The sequence below is a fragment of the Bos taurus genome, chromosome X, assembly GCF_002263795.3.
Source record: "Bos taurus isolate L1 Dominette 01449 registration number 42190680 breed Hereford chromosome X, ARS-UCD2.0, whole genome shotgun sequence".
Taxonomy (NCBI): Eukaryota; Metazoa; Chordata; class Mammalia; order Artiodactyla; family Bovidae; genus Bos; species Bos taurus.
Window position 1 is genome coordinate 124037371 of NC_037357.1, and position 19505 is coordinate 124056875.

The following is a 19505-nucleotide window of genomic DNA, read 5'->3' on the forward strand; positions in this document are numbered from 1 at the left end:
AGAGTTCACACGCCACAACTAAAGATCCCACGAGCCACAAAGAAGATTCCGAGCAGCCAAATAAATGAATCAATATTCAAATATAAGATGATGTCCTGTGATACTGGTCACTGCTTCCCAACAAACTTTCCATCAAACACTATGAGAGAAACTGCTGATTCTCTCAGGTGTCTCCACCTGGTACCAAGATGAAAAGAAAGAACTGTGCCCCATTACAGCCCATCAGAGAGGGAACGCATAGGGAACTTAGCTGCTGACTCTCTGCTGTCTCCTGTCTCTACACTGATCAGAGTTTGTCCCATCGACATTAACTTCCTTGCACTTCTACAAAGAAAATCATAAGACCTGTGCACTTTATTCTGTGTAAAAATAAAGATAAATTTCTCTTGAATACTAACAAACGACAAATAGTCTGTTGCTTCAGCCTAGGTCCCAAAGAGAAGATGATGTGTGGCAGGACTAGTGAAATAAACCTTTGTTGATATACGCCACTGAAATTTTAGAGTCAATTTTTGTTGCAGCATAACCTAGCATATCCTGATTGACACAAGGATTCACTGCCCCATTAGCACATTAATGACATGAGGTTTTCAGTAAAGACATCTACTTAATGTTATTTAATCCAGTATTCTCAAACTGTTTTGATTAGTGAATATTCTTTCCACAGAGCACCTTAATATAATGGAAGTAGTTTGACAAAACACCATCTGTATAATCTTCTGCAAGGACAGTGGGCAACACACCCTACTGTGCAATAATTAAAATATTCCCAGATCTTAGCAGTTTGGGTATGAATGATGTCACATTTTTATGCCCAAACTGGACTTCCCGGGTGACGTGGTGGAAAAGAATCCATCTGCCAATGCAGGTACACTGGTTCAATCCCTCCCTGTCCATATGCCCTGGAGCAACGAAGTCAGTGAACCACAACTACTCAGCCCAAGTGCCCTAGAACCAGTGCTCCGCAAGAGAAGCCACTGCAATGAGAAGCCCCAGTTCTCCCCAACTAGAGAAAGCCCCTGAGCAGCAACAAAAATCCAGCACAACAAAATATTAACTAAATAAAATTTACAAAACACACATTTATGCCCAAATTAAGGATTCCTAGCCCAAGACTACTGTTCTGCTGCATCCCACAGGCCAGCAAGGCCTCACTTGCCCAGTTTCCCGAGCAAAGAAAGGGCCCTAAGTCAGCGACAGAGACGAAGACATCATGGTTTACCTGATGGAGGACCCTGCCTGTCTCCAGCAAGGTCCTGGAACAACATCCCATCGTGTGCAACGCTGGAGCAAGCAGGCAGGACGGACACGTTGGCAGGTTTCACTGCTGGTGGCTGGGGGAAACCAGGATTACCAATTGTATGGGAATTGACCTCAGGTGATCCCTGCCAGGCAGATGCCCTGGAGAAGGAAATGGCTACGCTCGTCTGGAGAATGCCTAGCAGGCTACAGTCAAAGACTGGGACATGGCTGAACATGCATGCGTGCAGTAATGCAGGCACCCACGCACACAGGGGCCCATGCACGCACGCGCTCAGGCACCCGCTTACGCACGCAGGAGGCCAAGCATGCAGCCATGCACCCACACACGCAAGCACATAGGTACCCACGCACCCATGCACGCGATCAGGCACTCGCACATGCTCGCGGACGACCTTGCAAGTACGCATGCGCACAACACACGCGCACACAAGCGCCCACGCATCATCACATAAGAACCCATGCTCGTGGCACCCAAGTCTACCGTTGCGTGGCAACGGCTGATCGCGGAAAGCAGTTGAGGGGCCGACTCCTCATCAGCCGTTTGCTAAGCTATAGGTAGCTGGGCCGTGGGGCAAGGAGGTGGGAAGGTTTGTCCTGTGAGTAGGGTGTAGGTGGAGTAGGCACTAGTCAGACCGGGGAGAGACAGAGAGCAAGAACACAGCCATTTTGAGTGGCTTGCTCTTCCAACTGCCACTAGAAATTCCTCGATGCCCCTGGGACTTCACAGGGCAAGTATCTTACAGGTAGTTAGGAAAACGCTTGTCCATGTTCTTCTGAGCTGTGTTTGTTTCACGTACCTATTGGTACTTCGTGGTTGCAAGGTAGGCACCTATTTCTCTTTCTCTTCTATGACTTGCCATTCTCCAGCACTCACTTTAAGGTCCTATAGCCCCAGTGCTATGTTATGGTCTCAGAAAGAGTAGGTCTGGGGAACATAACCCTTCTTGCCCTTTTTTACTTTATCTTGAGAAATTTTCTTTTCATGTTGTATCTCCTCTGCAAAATAATCACCTGACCCCTTCTTGGGCCCAACATGTCAGAACCTCTGATGAACAGAGCACCTTCAGCCATTAGGCACTGACCCCTCCCTCTAGGGGGCCCCAGAACTCTCATCAGATGAGGCACAGGGCAGACACCAGGTTAAGAATTTGTCTTCCGTCACCCCTCTATCCAGAGATCTTTCCTCTTTTTCCCCTCAGATGAAAGGGACCTTAAATCAACTCAGGTAAGGCGAGGACGGGCTTCCCTTATGGCTCAGTGGTAAAGAACCTGCCTGCCAATGCAGGAGATGTGAGAGACACAGGTTCAATCCCTGGCTTCGAAAGATCTCCTGGAGAAGGAAATGGTAACCCACTCCAGTATTCTTGCCTGGGAAATTCCATAGGCAGAGGAGCATGGCCGGCTACAGTCCATGGGGTCTCAGAGTCGGACACTTCTCCTCCTCCCTTCCTCCCTCATCACTTCTCACCAGAAGTCTGTCTTTCCCACAAGGGCTTAGTGGGACTAAGGGTAAATCCAGCATGGCTTCTGTGGTGGGAGGGGTGATGAGGAGAGGGAGGGGGGAATAAATCTGATCCTGAAAATAGATTGAAATTTAAAATGCAACTGGAAATAAGACCTGGAGCAAAGTCACTAAATGATTGATGAGTAAACTTAGTAACTAAGTCAACCTACTTTCTTTGCATACAACTTTCCCCCTGAGAATAATCAGCAGAATTCTAAGAAAAGTATTTGCCAAAGTTATCTTATATTTAGTTATCCATAATTCTGTGCAGTGCACAGAGGAAGAAAAAGAAAACCTGGTAAGATGGCCAGGTTCAAGTCTTGCCTGATAATAGAGGTGAATTTTGTGGCTGTTTTGATTATAATTTTTGAGCTAGAAATCAATAGTTCTTCCCTGTAGAACTTACCAGAAAGAACTTGGCTGACAGCATGTATAGTGATGAAAGTTTTTTGTAGGCATACTTTTTAGGCAAAAAGAAAGTAGTGCTTTCACTGGTAAAGCATTGCCTTTGTGACAGTTAATGAAGTCTTTCTCTCCAAGGCAGAAGCGGGATAAACAGGCCATGGTGGATTGGGCTCTACCCCTCAAATATAAAGGGGTGGCTGATGAGTTGCTTACACAGGTGAGCAGGAGTAGTGAGAATTCCTACTGTGAGCTGGTCCACCTGCTTCCAGTGAGGACTCTCTCCTCAGAGGGGATTGCCCTTAGGCAGAGTGTCATGTGGAGTCAGTCACGTCTTAGCGGAGACCTCAGATTCCTCATTCTTGAAGATTTCTACAAAAGAAAGCTATTTCCACACCCTCGTGAGTGCTCCAGGAGATGCAAACGGAGTGAGCCAGGGACCCTTTGTTTTGATACCTCCTACCAACCATAGCTTCACACAACTCTCATTAGTTACCCTGCCTTTGAACTCCTGTCTGGAGGCAGGCACACTGAACCCGTTCCAGATACCTGACCCAGTTGATCATTTCCTCTTATTGTTAGTAAATCATCAGGTTGGCATTTGTGATAAAAAGCAGGAAAGTGGGGGAAGAACTAGAGATAGTAGACACTTACTCTTTGATTGCCTGGAATGACTGCTTTCCTTAAATATGCATTGTTTATTTGAAAATATTCAATGAAATCTCCTAGGTAATATTTGATCACAGGTAAAGCGTCTGCCTGCAATGCGGGAGACCTGGGTTCGATTCCTGGGTTGGGAAGATCCCCTGGAGAAGGAAATGGCAATCCACTCCAGCACTCTTGCCTGGAAAATCCCATGGACTGAGGAGCTTGGTGCAGGCTACTATCCATGGGGTCGCAAAGAGTCGGGCACAACTGAGTGACTTCACTTTGACTTTCACTTTCAGTACCCTTGCAAATTTTTTATTGATAAACAGTGTACATACAGAAAAGTGCATGTAACCTAAATGTAAAGCTCACTGAACTTTCAGAACTTGAAACATGCTGTGGCCAATAACCAGATCAATAGAGAGGACTTGGGATTTCCCTAGCAGTCCAGTGGTTAGGACTCCGTGTTTCTACTGCAGGGGGCATGGTTTCAATCTCTGGTCTGGGAACTAGATCCCACAAGCCACATAGCGCAAGTAAGTAAATAAATCTTTACCCACAACCCCAGAAGCCCCCTCCCCCAAATACTCATTCCAGACACAGCTTCTCCCCCTTGGGGTAACCAATAGCCTGACCCCTAATAGCAAAGATTCCTTTTGCCTGCCTCTGTACTCTATACAGTAGAAACTTATAGCCTGTTCTCTTTTTTCTTGACTTCTCTGAGTCCGCATTCTGTTTGTGAGAGCCTTCCTTATTACTCTGTGTAGTGATACATTGTTTCTTCTCATTGCTGCACAGCAATATAAATACACTAGAATGTGTTTATCTGCTTTCCTGTTGATGGACCTTTGGGTAGTTTCCAGTTGAGTGCTGTTACAAACACCCAAATTCATGTCCTTTTATCAACACACGTATGCACTGCTTTGGGATATGTACCCAGGAATTACTGGGTCATAGGGTAAGCAGGTGTTCAGCTTTAGTAGGTATCAACTGTTAGCAAACAGTTTCTTTGTGGTTGTACCAGTTTGCACTTCCACTAGCAGTGATGAGACTACTGGTTGCTCTACAGCCTCTCCTAAAATGTACTCAGATCACTTCCCTACCTACTAAGGGATGTGGTATCGCTGCTGCTGCTGCTGCTGCTAAGTCGCTTCAAGACACGGAAGCTCACTTGGCTCCCCCGTCCCTGGGATTCTCCAGGCAAGAACACTGGAGTAGGTTGCCATTTCTTTCTCCAATGCATGAAAGTGAAAAGTGAAACTAAAGTCGCTCAGTCGTGTCCTACTCTTAGCAACCCCATGGACTGCAGCCTACCAGGCTCGTCCGTCCATGGGATTTTCCAGGCAAGAATACTGGAGTGGGGTGCCATTGCCTTCTCCGTGGTATTTCTAGTGGCTCAAAATCCAGATTCTTGAACTAGACTTTCTGGGTTCAAATTCCTGCTTCATCCTTTAATAGGTGTGTGACCTTAGACACCTTACTTAATTTTTCTGTGCCTCAGTTTTTTTCTTCTGTAAAATGAGGACAATAACTAGATCATCTACCTCATAGAGTTAAGGATTAAATGAGTTAATGCATGTAGAACACTAAGGATAGTGGCTGGCACATAGACAATACTCCATAAATCTTAGATATTACTTTCACTCAAATGCATCGAAAAAAAATCAGTTGCCACCAGTGCAGTAAGAGAGTTGCGTATCTTACTGTAAAAGAAATAGAAAGTTTCCCACATATCCTGGGAGGCAGTCAGATAAGTGCCACAAGGGGTCTCTGTATGCAGGAGCAAGATAGCATGCATGTCTCCATCTCGGGCTATGCCAGTCACAGGTAATCCTTGGGAACTTGTAGGTGCAAATTAAACTAGAATGTCAGTGCTCCAAAATATTCTTAGGAGAGTATGAACCATGTATACAATCACTATAAATGACAATCTGGGCTTTGTTTATTTGGCCCATGAAGCCACTGACATCTCTCCTCTTTAAGTTAGCAAATAACAGTTTTAGTGAATTCTTTACAAACTCTATAAACTTTTACAGTCTAGCCCTTGGAAAACTCCACTTTAGGAATTAACATAGATGTGGATTTCATTAAATAACTATATATTCAGTAAATATTCCACGGAGGAAAGAGAAATGGTAAAGAATGATGATAGGAGAGTAGGTAGGAAGTTCAAAGACATGCAAAGCTGACACTCCAGTCTCCATGAGTGAGTCATTGGCTGGAATTGGCTTTTAATGTTAAATATCAGCAAATCAGCAAATACATTTTCCATGTCCATCTTCTAGCTTTTGTTGTTGTTGTTGAGTCGCTCCGTCGTGTCTCTTTGCAACCCCGTGGACTGCAGCCCACCAGGCTCCTCTGTCCATGGGATTCTCCAGCCAAGAATACTGGGGTGGGTTGCCATGCCCCCTTCCAGGGGATCTTCCCCACCCAGGGATGGAACCCACATCTCCTGCATTAGCAGGTGGATTCTTTACCACTGAGCCACCAGGGAAGCCCATCTTCTATTACAGCTTGCACTGTGTTTAGCTGCTCAGTTGTGTCCAGCTCTTTGCGACCCAATGGACTGCAGCCTACCAGGCTCCTCTGTCCATGGGATTTTCCGGGCAAGAGTACTGGAGTGGGTTGCCATTGCCTTCTCCACCAGTGTAGCTTAGTGGGTCACAACTCTGGCTGCCTATTAGACTCACCTGGGGGGACTTCCCTGGTGGTCCAATGGTTGGGACTCTAAGCTTCCACTGTAGACGGGGGTGGTTGAGTGACCAGTGTTTGTCCCCTGATCTGGGAACTAGTATCACGCACATGACTCAGTGTGGTCAAAGAAAATAAAATTACCTGGAGAACTTTAAAAAATTCACATTTCCCCCACCAAAAAAAAATGCTCAGCTTCTCACCCAGAAATGTTGATTATGTTTGTCAGCAGGGCCCAGAATTTTTTTCTTTCTCAAGGTCTCCAAGTGGTTCTAATGGGCAGCCAGAGATGGGAAATATTTCCTTCTCAGTGTCACTGCAACAATCCTGGCGGTGCTTTCTGAATGGTTGTCTCTTGCAGTGGGGTCACAGGGAGGATCCTGAGTAGTTTCTGTGGAGTCTGTCTGGTTTAGTCAAGAAAAGTTCAAAACACTGGCTCAACTGGTTTTTATCTGGTACATTTTCTCTCCTACCTATAACCTCAGAATATTCCAATCTATTTTAAGCCCTCTTGTGGTTTCTAAAGCACAATATTTTCCGAACTGAAGACTTACCATTTCAAATCTCATGGGCTATGATTCAATCCAGAGCAGAGCTAAACAGAACTTAAGTACCCCAATTAGGAATTGGGTTGAAAAAAGACCCGGGAAAGTGCCCTTCATAAAAGAGTGAAATTGTGCTTTATGTGGTGGTTGTTGCTATCACCTGTGGTTTCAACTGCAGGAAAAATAGGAAAAAGCCATGGAACAATCATTGTATTGGGTCGGCCAAAAAGTTCATTCTGGTTTTTCCATGAAATGTCACCCAAAATGAAACCCAAATGAACTTTTTGGCCAATGCAATATTTGAACATGGGTACATGTGAATTTGAGTTTCTGGCTCAGCCACTTGTTAGCTATGAGTCCTTGCCTTCTCTGAGCAGATGTTTCATGAAAGATGGAAGCATTAGCAGATCTCAGAAGGAAATTTTGTAGATTTAAAGGAGCTAATGTTAGTGGTGCTTGGCAAAGAGTGTGTCCCAAGTAAATGGCTGTTACCCTCATGTGTTATTCCTCTAAAGCTATGATGCTTCTGCATAGCAAACACCCCACCCCTAAATCTTACTGGTTGACTAAGATACCACTGATGTTCTTGCTCATGTGTCTGTGTGTCACTTATGGCAGCTCTGCTTAAGGTTATGAATCAGACTGAGGTCTGCTCATATGTGTCTCATTTTGCAGTCAGCAGCTTCCTGGGGTATGCACTTCTCATGGCAGATGACAGAAATACAAGAAGACCTTGGCAGAAATTTGCAATGCCCTTTAATATCTCAGTGCAGAACTCATTAATGATCACTTGTGCCCATTTTCCCTTAGCCTGAGCAAGTCATATGGCGAATTTCAAGGGCAATGGGATGGAGAAGTGTAATCTACCTAGTGAAACTACAGCACAATACAGAGAATAGAAGGAAAAATTATGAACAAATAATACATTCTTCCACACTTCCCTTCTGCAGAGTGTCAACAGAGGAGAAACGACGGGTGGGTAAGGAGGGAAGAAATAAGTAGCTGGATCCCTTAGGAACTCTACCTTGTGCCTCATTTGTAAGCACTTGTCTGGCCTCCTTTGTAGAACTGCTCCAGCATTCCTTGCAGGCACAGAAAAGCAATTCTGTGGGCATGGCAGCCTTCTGGATCCTCCCCCACTCCAGGTATTTGTGATGAGGGACACATTTCTCAGTGACAGTCTAGAATTCACCAGAAGCCTTCTTAAATTCTGCTTGCAAGAACACCTCTAATTTTATTTAGGAAGACAAACAGAAGCAAGAGCTGGTGAAAATCAGCAAAAACAGACTATACTATATGCCAGTTGTCAAAATAACAAGATCTTTGTCTAAATTCAACCCCTTCTCTTTACCCTTTCAACAACTTTTTAATGTATGGGCGCTGTCTCTTATGATTTGCTCCAAATGACATCATCTCTTCTCCAGTATATAATAAAGTGTCCCGACTCTTTTTGACCCCGTGGACTGAAGCCCACCAGACTCCTCCGTCCATGGGATTCTCCAGTCAGGAGTAATGGAGTGGGTTGCCATTTCCTTCTCCAGGGGATCTTCCTGACCCAGGGGCCAAACCTGGATCTCCAGCACTGCAGGCAGACCCTTTAACCTCTGAGTCACCAGGGAAGCGCAATATTTCTTTGAGCCCCTTTTTTGGGTGGGGGGCGGGGGAGGCAAGAATACTGGAGTGGGTTGCCATTCCCTTCTCCAGGAGATCTTCCCGACCCAGGGATTGAACCCGGGTCTCCCACATTGTAGGCAGACGCTTTACCGTCTGAACCACCAGGGAAGTCTTGAGTGTGCCATAGCTGAACATAAAATAGCCACATCTGTTCAGCTGCCTGGTGATTTTACTTGTAGTATCCAGCAAATTGAGCTATTACAGTGCTCCTGCAGTAAAAGCTCTCACTGTAACCTGATTCTATTTTCTTTTATTGAGAATCAGTTTTGTGTTTGGTTCACAGCTATTCATAACTAAACTTTGAGTTTCTCCACCAGTCTTGATGCCTGTTTCTAAAACAAATACTGTGCCTTAAAATTGGCCTACACAGATATTTTCCTTAATTGAAGAGTGAAAGATTTTTACCCCAATTTATTCATTTTTGTTTCTATATTTTTTAATGTATCTGACATGTGTGATGTTATGAGTATATACACCATAACTCTCCCCACAATCCTCAGGCATGTCACATCTTCAGACTTCTACCAATGTGCTTGGCATATTTCCAGGCCAAGGTGAAATCTGAATTTGCATACTCAAGACTTCCCAGAAACTCTCAGCTACTCTGATGTCCTGACTTCTTTACCCCCACCTCTGTATCGCTCTGGGTATCATTGGGTCCATGAAGTTATCTGCATTTGATTAACTGAGTGGAAGCAGAGATAGGCCTCTGAAGGAGGATCTCAAATACATGAAGTTCATCTCTATATTCTTTGTATTTCAGATGCATGATATTTGTAAGTCACTTATTTCTAGTTGCACATCTGATAGAAGCTTTGCTTCCTCCATATACACAAACACGTTGTCACATATTATATCGTGATGATAGAAATAATTGCAAAGGTAAAGTAAATGATGGCAGTGGTTACATTGTAAACAACTTAGAACAGGTCTTTGTTATGAGAGAATATGTAAGGAAAGGGTTTATTGAAGTATGAGAGAGAGTTGTATCGAAATCAGGGTGACCATTCCATGTAAGAAGACCAGGTATGTATGCCCAAAGGCATAAGTGGTTTCAACGTATTCATACTGAGGATAATTTTGGGGCATAGGAATGAAAAAGCAGGATAGATGGTGAATCATACAAGTATCTTTGTAGAAAATGTCTCAGATCATCCTTTCGTTTGGTAAAATTAAATAATAGAAATCATTACACACATAAAGATGGAATTTGTCATGTGATATGAATGAGTAAAGTACTTAAAATTATCACAAAATGTTCTTTTCACCAGGCCATCAAGCTCTTTCCCTTGTTTTTTCACATTTTCTTTTGTGTCCTTCAGTAACTGGGTTTTGGACTGTACTTGATTTATATCCCGTTAGTATCATGTACAGAGAAGGCAATGGCACCCCACTCCAGTACTCTTGCCTGGAGAATCCCAGGGACGGAGGAGCCTGGTAGGCTGCAGTCCATGGGGTCACGAAGGGTCAGACACGACTGAGCAACTTCACTTTCACTTTTCACTTGCATGCATTGGAGAAGGAAATGGCAATCCACTCCAGTGTTTTAGCCTGGAGAATCCCGGGGATGGCAAAGCCTGGTGGGCTGCCGTCTATGGGGTCGCACAGAGTCGGACACGACTGAAGTGACTTAGCAGCAGTAGCATTCATTTTTGTAAAGGCCACTGCTTGAAGGACTCTGGACTTGTGTGTGCAATTGTGACTGCAATAAATAGGGCACAATTCCTAGCATATATGATAGACTCCAGATCAATATTTGTTGAATGAATGGAAAAAAATAGTGGCTTTAGACTGAATTATGGTGGCAAATTTGCACATGCACACACACACACACACACACTATTTTTTTTTTTTTTTTTTACCATTATGGGGATGAACTGGAATACTTTAAGATGTAAAGCTTAGTTCTGGAGAAGGGAATGGCAACCCACTCCAATATTCTTGCCTGGAAAATGGAACGAGGAGCCTGGAGGGCTATAGTCCATGGGCTTGCAAAGAGTCGGACACAACTGAGTGACTGAGCGCCTCACTAAACTGGGGGGAGGGGTGCAGAAAAAAGATAAAAACCTTAGTTCTAAATAGGGATGCCTCTAATGATATTTGATTATTACGAACCCCACCCCCGCCCCCATCCCCCATAGGGTTCTCTGAATCTGCACTGGAGCACCTTTCCCTGTCCTTGTAGTGAGCTGCAGACACTTGATCTCTCCAGTGGAGATTGCCAAACCTTTGCGGGCAGAAACCAGGTCTTATATCATCTTTGAAGTTCTCACTGCACCTAATTTAGGGCATACCCATAGAGAAGGTACTATTAGTATCCCCATTTTCAGATGAGGAAACTGAGGTTAAGCAACTGAAGTCATCTTAAGTTAAAGTCAGATAGTTAGTGGTGAAGACAGTGCTAGTATCTGATCCCTGGCAGTGTGATGCCTGAGGCTCCTCTGTCTAGGGTAATGTATCAGAAAGGTAGCTGCTACCCTTTTTTTCCCCCAAGAAAAGTAAGGTAAATAGTCAACTATGAAATTACAACTCAAAGAATAAGAGTAACTAAACAACTAAATATTCTAGACCTGCCAAGACATTGGAGTAACTTAGAAATTATTAAACTGTATTATTTCTGTCCTGGGTATTTACTCAAAAAGATCCTGGCAAATAAATCCAATTCAAGAGACAGATTCAGGGGAATCATTTGCTTTTCCCTCTCTGTAGACACTAGATTGTTCAAGTGACAAGGAACACCTAAAAGGGAACCTGTTGTATGAAATTAGTAGTATGGATCAAACAGAGTGTGGCCAGTCCTCTGGAACTGCCTGAAACTCTCCAGTGAGAAGCAAAGGGAATTTTTCTCTAGTATGGTGATCCTCTCACAGCTGATGCCCCATCCTCTCTCTTCCTTCTGGCCAGTTTGCTTCTTGAAGCTAGGCAGAACATCCTTAAAGAAATGGGCGTCCTCTGCCTCTCTACTTTCAATTATCAGTAGTTTGGGAAGCTTTGTGGGGTCTGTAGGACATGGGCCAATTAGGAGAGAAAGAGAGGGATGGGGGCAGTGGTGAGGGAAGAGACATACAGACGGAGACAGTGAGACATGGAGAGACACGAAATGACACTGAAAGTCCTTGAGAATGTACTGACTTTAGAAAGCCTTTGAAAAATCAATCACTAATTCAATATGATGAATTACCTTAAAGTAGCTTGTAGAGTGTTTCCTGAGAAGAATTGGAGGTCACTTCCAATGAAATAAATAAACCACAGCTAAAGTGCTGATGTTTTAAAGAGAAAAGGCAATTGCTAAAAATGCCCATCCAATTTCCATGACTTACTACACTCAGAAACAAGGACTACGTTTATTGATCTGAAGTGGTTCAAACAGTATTTTCTTTGTTCAAACCAATTTAGCTGGAGGAAAAGTCAAGAGTTTGCCTTGTGTGGGGGCGGTTGGGGGGGGACTGTGGAGAGAAAGAGATTCTTTACATAAAAACCTGTTGTTTTTCTATCCTAGGGCCACTCACCGAAGAAGAATAACTGGGTTTCTATTAAAGCAAAGCAATTTTTGCCCCTGATCACTATTGGTTTAGCTCTAGGCCCTTGAGACTCAAAGCAGGTTTGGAATTAGCAATATCAGTACAATCTGGGCATACATTAGAAAGGTAGACTCTCTGGCCCCACCCCAGTCCTAACTGAATCATAATCTAGTTAATCATAATCATAATCATGAAACGATTCATATGCACATTAATGTTTGAGAAGTACTAGTCTAGACAAACATGGTTATTTAAACATTTGATAGACAAAAGAGATGGTTAAATAAAGGAGGAAATACTATCTGATAAAAGCACTTTTGTCCAAAGATTTGTTGGTGTTGATAAACTTGCTCCTATCCACTTAAGCCAGGTTTGAAGTAAAAACTTAATAGGCCCATTCTGAAATGACTTTTACCAGCTCCAGCGTCCTCATGGTTGACTGAGCTCCCACAAATGGTTGCTGACTTTGTTTGTGTCCCCAGGTGAGCAGAAATGAGTGAACAAGCAGAAAAGAGCAGTTCCGTGCGAGAGAGACCTGCACGTCAAAGTTCTCCTGAGAAACCAAGTGAGAAGGAACTGAAGCAAAAGAAACGGTTGGATCGGCAGTTAAAACGGTTGTCATTTCAAAATCCCGGGCCTCAGGTAGCCAACTTTAATCCTGAAATAAGGCAGCAGATAAAGAAAGGGCAAATGGCAAAGAAGAATGAGTTTGTTTCTGTAAAACGCGAAGGCAACAAGTATGACAAAAAGGGCAGGCTCACCTTCAATGAGGCTGACCTGTGTGACTGCCTTGATGAAGACTGCCTGGGTTGCTTCTACCCGTGCCCCAAGTGTAAGTCCACCAAGTGCGGGCCCATTTGCCGCTGCAACCGCCGCTGGGCCTATGACACTATAGTCAATGAGAATGGGGAGGTCATCAGCAAGATGCCATTCGACCTCTCCGAATAGGACCAGCCCTCCAGGCTGATCAATTTTCTCTGCTTTGCAGTTAAACCAGCCTCTTTCTCCTGGATGAATTTTAGGACTGGGGGAAGAAAGTTTTAAAAATAGAGTTTAGACTAGTGTTCTCTGAAGCCATAGAACCCTGTGTAATGCACTGTCCTTTAACTTTCCTGCTGTGATGACTCAGATTCCTCCTGGTATCCAGCAACTCCATTGCTACTCTGCTCTCAGATTAAAAATCCCTTTCCTCTTTGCTGGTACCTTAGGAGATGGAGTTTTAGGATTTTTAGAATTCTGTAGCTGAGAGCTTGTCTTGACATAGAACATATGTTTATAATAGCTAGCTACCATTAGGATCTTACACTTCATCAATTCTAAATCAGAATTGCTATTTGGATTGACTTGGCACTACATACTCATAGTCTCATTTTTTAGTGTTACTGTTTTAACAATACTAAAATGAAATTTGGTTTAAAAAAAAAAAAAAACCTTTAATAGGCCACGTGGCCCAACATATGAGCACAAAAGCAGAGATTCAATTTAAGTGATATCCAAAATGCCAACTGGAAGCAGACTTCAAAGGACAAATTTTAATCTAATTGTTACATAGAAATGATTTAAAAGCATTTTTTTTTTTGGTGGCTAAGATTACCCGCCACACAGAACTGGCCAAGGTGGTACAAAATTCCTAAGGCCTAAGTTGCATTTGGTCTTGGAGGTACAGGATTTAAGGCAATTCAGCTAGAGTTTCTGCTGACCTCAGTGAAGATACCATCTCAGAAGACTGACGTGGAACATCTGGGACAGGTTTGGCAGCTATTGTGCAAAACTGTTTTTAGGGAAAATCTCTATGAAAGTGTTCACACCCACAGCGTCATCGGGAAAGTTTCTCTTTAGTCATCTTTGATACCGAGTTTTATTCAAATGGTCTGTAAGGAGAAAATTGCTTTTTCCACTTTTCCATGTTTACTTCTCATGAACATTTAATTGCTTCTTTTGAAGCTTTGGATTCAGCACAAAGAGACTTTCCATTGAGCACATTTGTGCAGGCACTGGCTGAGGCTGCAGACTGTGGGCTATAAATAGACGGAAGGCCCCTATCTCCATCCCACCAAATGGCTATGTATGTTTACCCACTAGAAAAAATTCACCTGAGACCACTTTTGCCTCTGACTAACTCACCCAATATCTCTGTGTGGCAAATTCATGAATAAAAAGCATTTAATTTTCTTTACTTTGATTTTTGTGTGTGTCAGAAAGTGTGTGTGTTTTGGACCCAAGAGAAAAAAAAAAAAAACTTTTCCACCCTTCCCTGAACCAAATACATGTTTTGTTGTTTGGCAAACACCAATCACTTTCCATCAGAAATTCCTGATAATAGTGATATTAGGTTGGCGCAAAAGTTTTGCCTCATCTGCCATATTCACCTGACTTCTTGGCAACCGCCCACCACTTCATCAAGCATCTTGACAACGTTTTGTGGGGGAAGGGCTTCCACAACCAGCAGGAGGCAGAAAATGCTTTCCAAGAATTTAATCAAATCCTGAAGCACAGATTTTTTTAAAATTATTCATTGATTTTTAAAATTTATTTTTTAATTGAAGAATAATTGCTTTACAGAATTTGTTGTTTTCTTTCAAACCTCAACATGAATCAGCCATAAGTATACATATGTCCCCTCCCTCTTGACCCTCCCTCTCATCTCCTTCCCAATCCCACCCCTCTAGGTTGGTACAGAGACCCTGTTTGAGATCCCTGAGATATACAGCAAACTCCCTTTGCCTATCTGTTTTACATATGGTAATGTAAGTTTCCATGTTACTCTCACCATATATCTCACCATCTCCTGCCTTCTCCCCGTGTCCATGAGTCTGTTTCTCCATTGCTGCCCTGCAAAGAAATTCTGTGGTACCATCTTTCTAGATTCCGTATATATGCGTTAATATATGGTATTTATGTTTCTCTTTCTGACTGACTTCACTCTGTATAATAGGCTCTAGGTTCATCCACCTCATTGGAACTGACTCAGATGTGTTCCTTTTTATGGCTGAGTAATATTCCATTGTGTATATGTACCACAACTTCTTTATCCATTCATCTGTCGATGGACATCTAGGTTGCTTCCATGTCCTAGCTGTTGTAAATAGTGCTGCAGTGAACGCTGAGGTACATGTGTCTTTTTCAATTTTGGTTTCCTCAGGGTATATACCTAGCAGTGCGATTATTGGGTTATATGGTGGTTTTATTGCTAGTGTTTTAAGGAATCTCCATACTGGCTTCCATAATGACTGTATCAACTTACATTCCCACCAACAGTGCAAGTGTTTATCCACACCCTCTCCTGTGTGTAGACATTTTGATGATGGCCATTCTGACCGGTGTGAGGTGATACTTCATTGTAGTTTGGATTTGCATTTCTCTCATAATGAGTAATATTGAGCATCTATTCATGTCTTTCTTAGCCATCTGTGTGTCTCCTTTGAAGAAATGTCTGTTTAGATCCTTTTCCCACTTTTTAATTGGGTTGTTTTTCAGGTATTGAGTTGTATGAGCTGCTTGTATATTTTGGAAATTAATCCTTTGTTAGTTGTTTTATTTGCTATTATTTTCTCCTGTTCTGAGGGTTGTCTTTTCACCTTTCTTATAGTTTCATTTGCTGTGCAAAAGCTTTTAAGTTTAATCAGGTCCCACTTGTTTACATTTGTTTTTATTTCCATTCCTCTAGGAGGTGGGTCATAGAGGATCTTGCTTTGATTTATGATATCGACTGTTCGGCCTGTGTTTTCCTCTAAGAGTTTTATAGTTCCTGGTCTTACATTCAGATCTTTAATACATTTTGAGTTTCTCTTTGTGTGTGGTGTTAAGAAGTTTTCTAATTTCATTCTTTTACATGTAGCTGTCCAGTTTTCCTATCACCACTTACTGAAGAGGTTGGCTTTGCCCCATTGTATATTCTTACCTCCTGTCTTGTTCCATTGGTCTATATTTCTGTTTTTGTGAAGCACAGATTTTTATGCTACAGGAACAAACAAACTTATTTCTCATTGGCAAAAATCCATTGATTGTAATGGTTTCTATTTTGATTCATAAAGATGTGTTTGAGTCTAGTTATAATGATTTAAAATTTGTGGTCTGAAACCACAATTACATTTGCAGCAACCTCATACTTTGCTTGTTTTTACAGGTCATCTTAGACCAAGAGTTTAAATAAAATGGGCTATCAGAATTAGTAGTTTTTCTTTTTAATGCTCAAACTGGTCTATCTAGCTTTGCTGAATTGGTAAAGATGGGGTTGAGAAATACAAACTGAACTTGCATTCTAGTCAAAGAACAATCCTGTGCTTCAAAGATAGGAACCCATGGACTTCCGTGGCAGTCCAGTGGTTAAGACTCTGTGCTTCCAGCACAGGGGATGTGGGTTCAATCCTTGGTCTGGGAACTAAGGTTCCGCATGCTGTGCAGCCAAAAAAAAAAAAAATTTTTTTTTTAATTTAAAAAAAGATGGGAACCAAAACTTGCTTAAAGCAATTCGTCTGAACCTACCTGGAATCTTTGCAGTGCAAAAGTAGTTATCACTGTCCATTTACCTGCTGAAGTGCCCTTTGCATTTGAAAAGCAAAGAGGTAATAGTGTTACCATGTTCGCAAAACTACAAGCGAAAGGTTGATAAACAATTTATAACCACTTTCACAGCAAAGAACACATTTGTCTGAGCATTTGGAGGCTGCTATTTGCAGTCAGTTAACAATTCCCAAGGTGTGGTAGGTAACCCTCTAGGATGGTCCCCAGTGATCCTCTGATATTTTGTAATGCTTTTCCCTGAAGTGGTGGCTGAACTTAGTGACTTGGTTCTAATGAATAGAATAAGGCCCAATGATGGTGACTGGAGACTTGGTCATAAAGGGCAATGTGGCCTTTCTTTTGCATCATCATGATCATCTGCTCTAGAGCAGGCCAGCTGCCCTGTGTGAGCAGCCCTATGAGGAAGCCAACATGAGAAAGAATTGGCAACTCTGGCCAACAACCTCGTGAGTATTTTTGGAAGGGGGTCTCCTTGCCTCATCAAGCTTTGAATGACTGTAGTCCTAGCTGACACCTCGATTGCAACCTTGTGAGAGACCTTGAGCCAGAAACACCCAGCCACGCTGCTTCCTGACTTTTTCGCTCACAGAAACTGTGAGATAAATGATCATTGTTTTAAGATGCTGATGTCTGGAGTGATTTGCTATGCAGCAATGGATAGCTAACACAGAGGGGTATTGTGCTTCTTCTAGATTTATGCCTTTATTTATTCAGTAGGTATTTATTGAGAAACTACCACATGCCAGGCATTGGGTTTATGGGATTCTCCAGACAAGAGTCTTGGAGTGGGTTGCCATTCCCTTCTCAAATGCAATGTGTATGTAGAGGTTAATCATCTACTGAACATAAGAAACATATTTAAGGGGCCCCTGGTTTCTGGGCACTATATACATAGCATACAGCAAAAAATTTTACCCTTGGAAAACTGTGGTGGTTATCTTTGGAAATACCATCTACCACCTAGGGTTACTACTGTATATTTGCTATTGATATATTAATGGCCCAACAAATATTTATAGACTGAATACTTCTCTGTGAATTGTGCTCACCTGTTGAAACTAGAGATGACACTATAAACCTCTGTCCCTACTATGTCCCCTCAAAATTTGTGTATTGAAACCTAACTCCCAAGGTGATGGTAGTAGAAGGTGGGACCTTTGAGAGGTGATTAGGTCATTAGGGTAAAACCCTAATGAATGAGTCTCTTAGAGAAGAGACCCATGAGAGCTCCCTTACTTCTGTGAGGACTGTTAGGCCAGTATAATCTTTCTAGCATGATATATATATATATACATATATATATATATATATACACACACACATATCAAATACAAGTCATTTTGGCAATGAAAAATTATCTCTAACATCTTTATCAACATCCTCTGGGTATAGATTTAGATAATGACATTTGTAGTGCTTCAACTTCTCTGGAATGTGGGTTCAAATGCTAACTAACCACCTCTAAGGATTAATCTAAGGATTAATTAATCTAAGGATGAGCTTTAAGGATAAAGTTCATTCATACATGTTTACACATTTATACCACACTGTTTACACCATACATACAATATGTGGGCATGTATTGTCTAAACCCTAACTTTCTGAGTACAAGCTGCCCCAGTGAGCCACCATTGTCTTCCAGTGCTCCAGGGGCAGGCTCTGTCCCTGGATGCTGGGTGGATGGATCAGTCCAATTCTGATTGGGAAGCTCCCTTGTTGGCATATGAAAGGGAAAAAAATGAAAGTCGCACAGTTGTCTCCCGACTCTTTGCAATTCCATGGACTGCAGCCTGTCCTCGTCTATCCATGAAATTCTCCAGGCAAGAGTATTGGAGTGGGTTGCCATTTCTTTCTCCCAGGGATCTTCCCAAGCCAGGGATCCAACCCAGGTCTCCTGCATTGCAGGCAGATTCTTTACCACCTGAGCCACTATGTTCTCCAGTATCAGCTTTATCAAGGGTGAAGTTAACATTTTTCTCTCTACCTGCCAACTTCTTTGTTTTATCTTTGTAAGTTATTCACATTTCAGGTTGGCCAGAGTTATCTATTGGGTACTTTCAAACACCCCAGCTGCAAACTGGCATGCTCCTGGCCCTTCTGAGAGGTCTTCCAAGAATCCTCTTGACAGACCTTGGAACTCTTGCCTGTTGACCTTCTCCCACTTACACCATGCTTCAAAGCAGCCTTTGACTCCACATATCCGTATCCCCAGCATCTAACACACAACCTGGTACACAGTAGGTGCTCAGTGAATGTTTGTTTAATGATGAGTCATTGATAGCAGGACATGCTTTTTGAGGGGCTTTTTAGGAGTGTTGGTCAATAGCTCATTAAAAACCTGCTTGAAATGACTGAGATAAGCAACCTTAGATGACTCGAACAAACACAAAGAATTTCCTAGAAGCAATGCCTCGTTTTTCTTTTAACATATGTTCCTGTTTTTGTCTTTTCCATTACTCATTGAAAATAGCAACTACCCTTTGCTGTCCACCTGAAACTATCACAACATTGTTAAGTAGCTATACTCCAATACAAAATAAAGTGTAATTTTAAAAAAGTGGAAAAAATAGAACTAAAAAAAAAAAACAAAGTAGCAACTATAGAATTCCCTGGTGGTCCAGTGGTTAAGATTCAAGAACATGTGTTCATATATAGGTGTATATATATATGTATATATGTATGTGTATATATATGGGCTTCCCTGATGGCCCAGACAGTAGACTCTGCCTTGAA

At 42.4% G+C, this 19505-nt stretch overlaps 1 protein-coding gene across 2 annotated transcripts; it reads left to right on the forward strand.

The window, feature by feature from the left end:
• Positions 1-1170: 1170 nt before the first annotated feature.
• Positions 1171-14420, forward strand: MGC134232 (uncharacterized LOC618600). 2 transcript variants are annotated; one of them, XM_024988268.2, is made up of 2 exons: positions 1171-1818; positions 12731-14420. In XM_024988268.2, the coding sequence occupies exon 2, from the start codon at positions 12741-12743 to the stop codon at positions 13194-13196; it is 456 nt and encodes a 151-aa protein (XP_024844036.1). In that variant the 5' UTR covers positions 1171-1818; positions 12731-12740; the 3' UTR covers positions 13197-14420.
• The last annotated feature ends 5085 nt before the right edge of the window (positions 14421-19505 follow it).

Excerpts from the sequence above, each read along its gene's own strand:
- MGC134232 (XM_024988268.2), top strand. The coding sequence starts at position 12,741 with ATGAGTGAACAAGCAGAAAAGAGCAGTTCCGTGCGAGAGAGACCTGCA.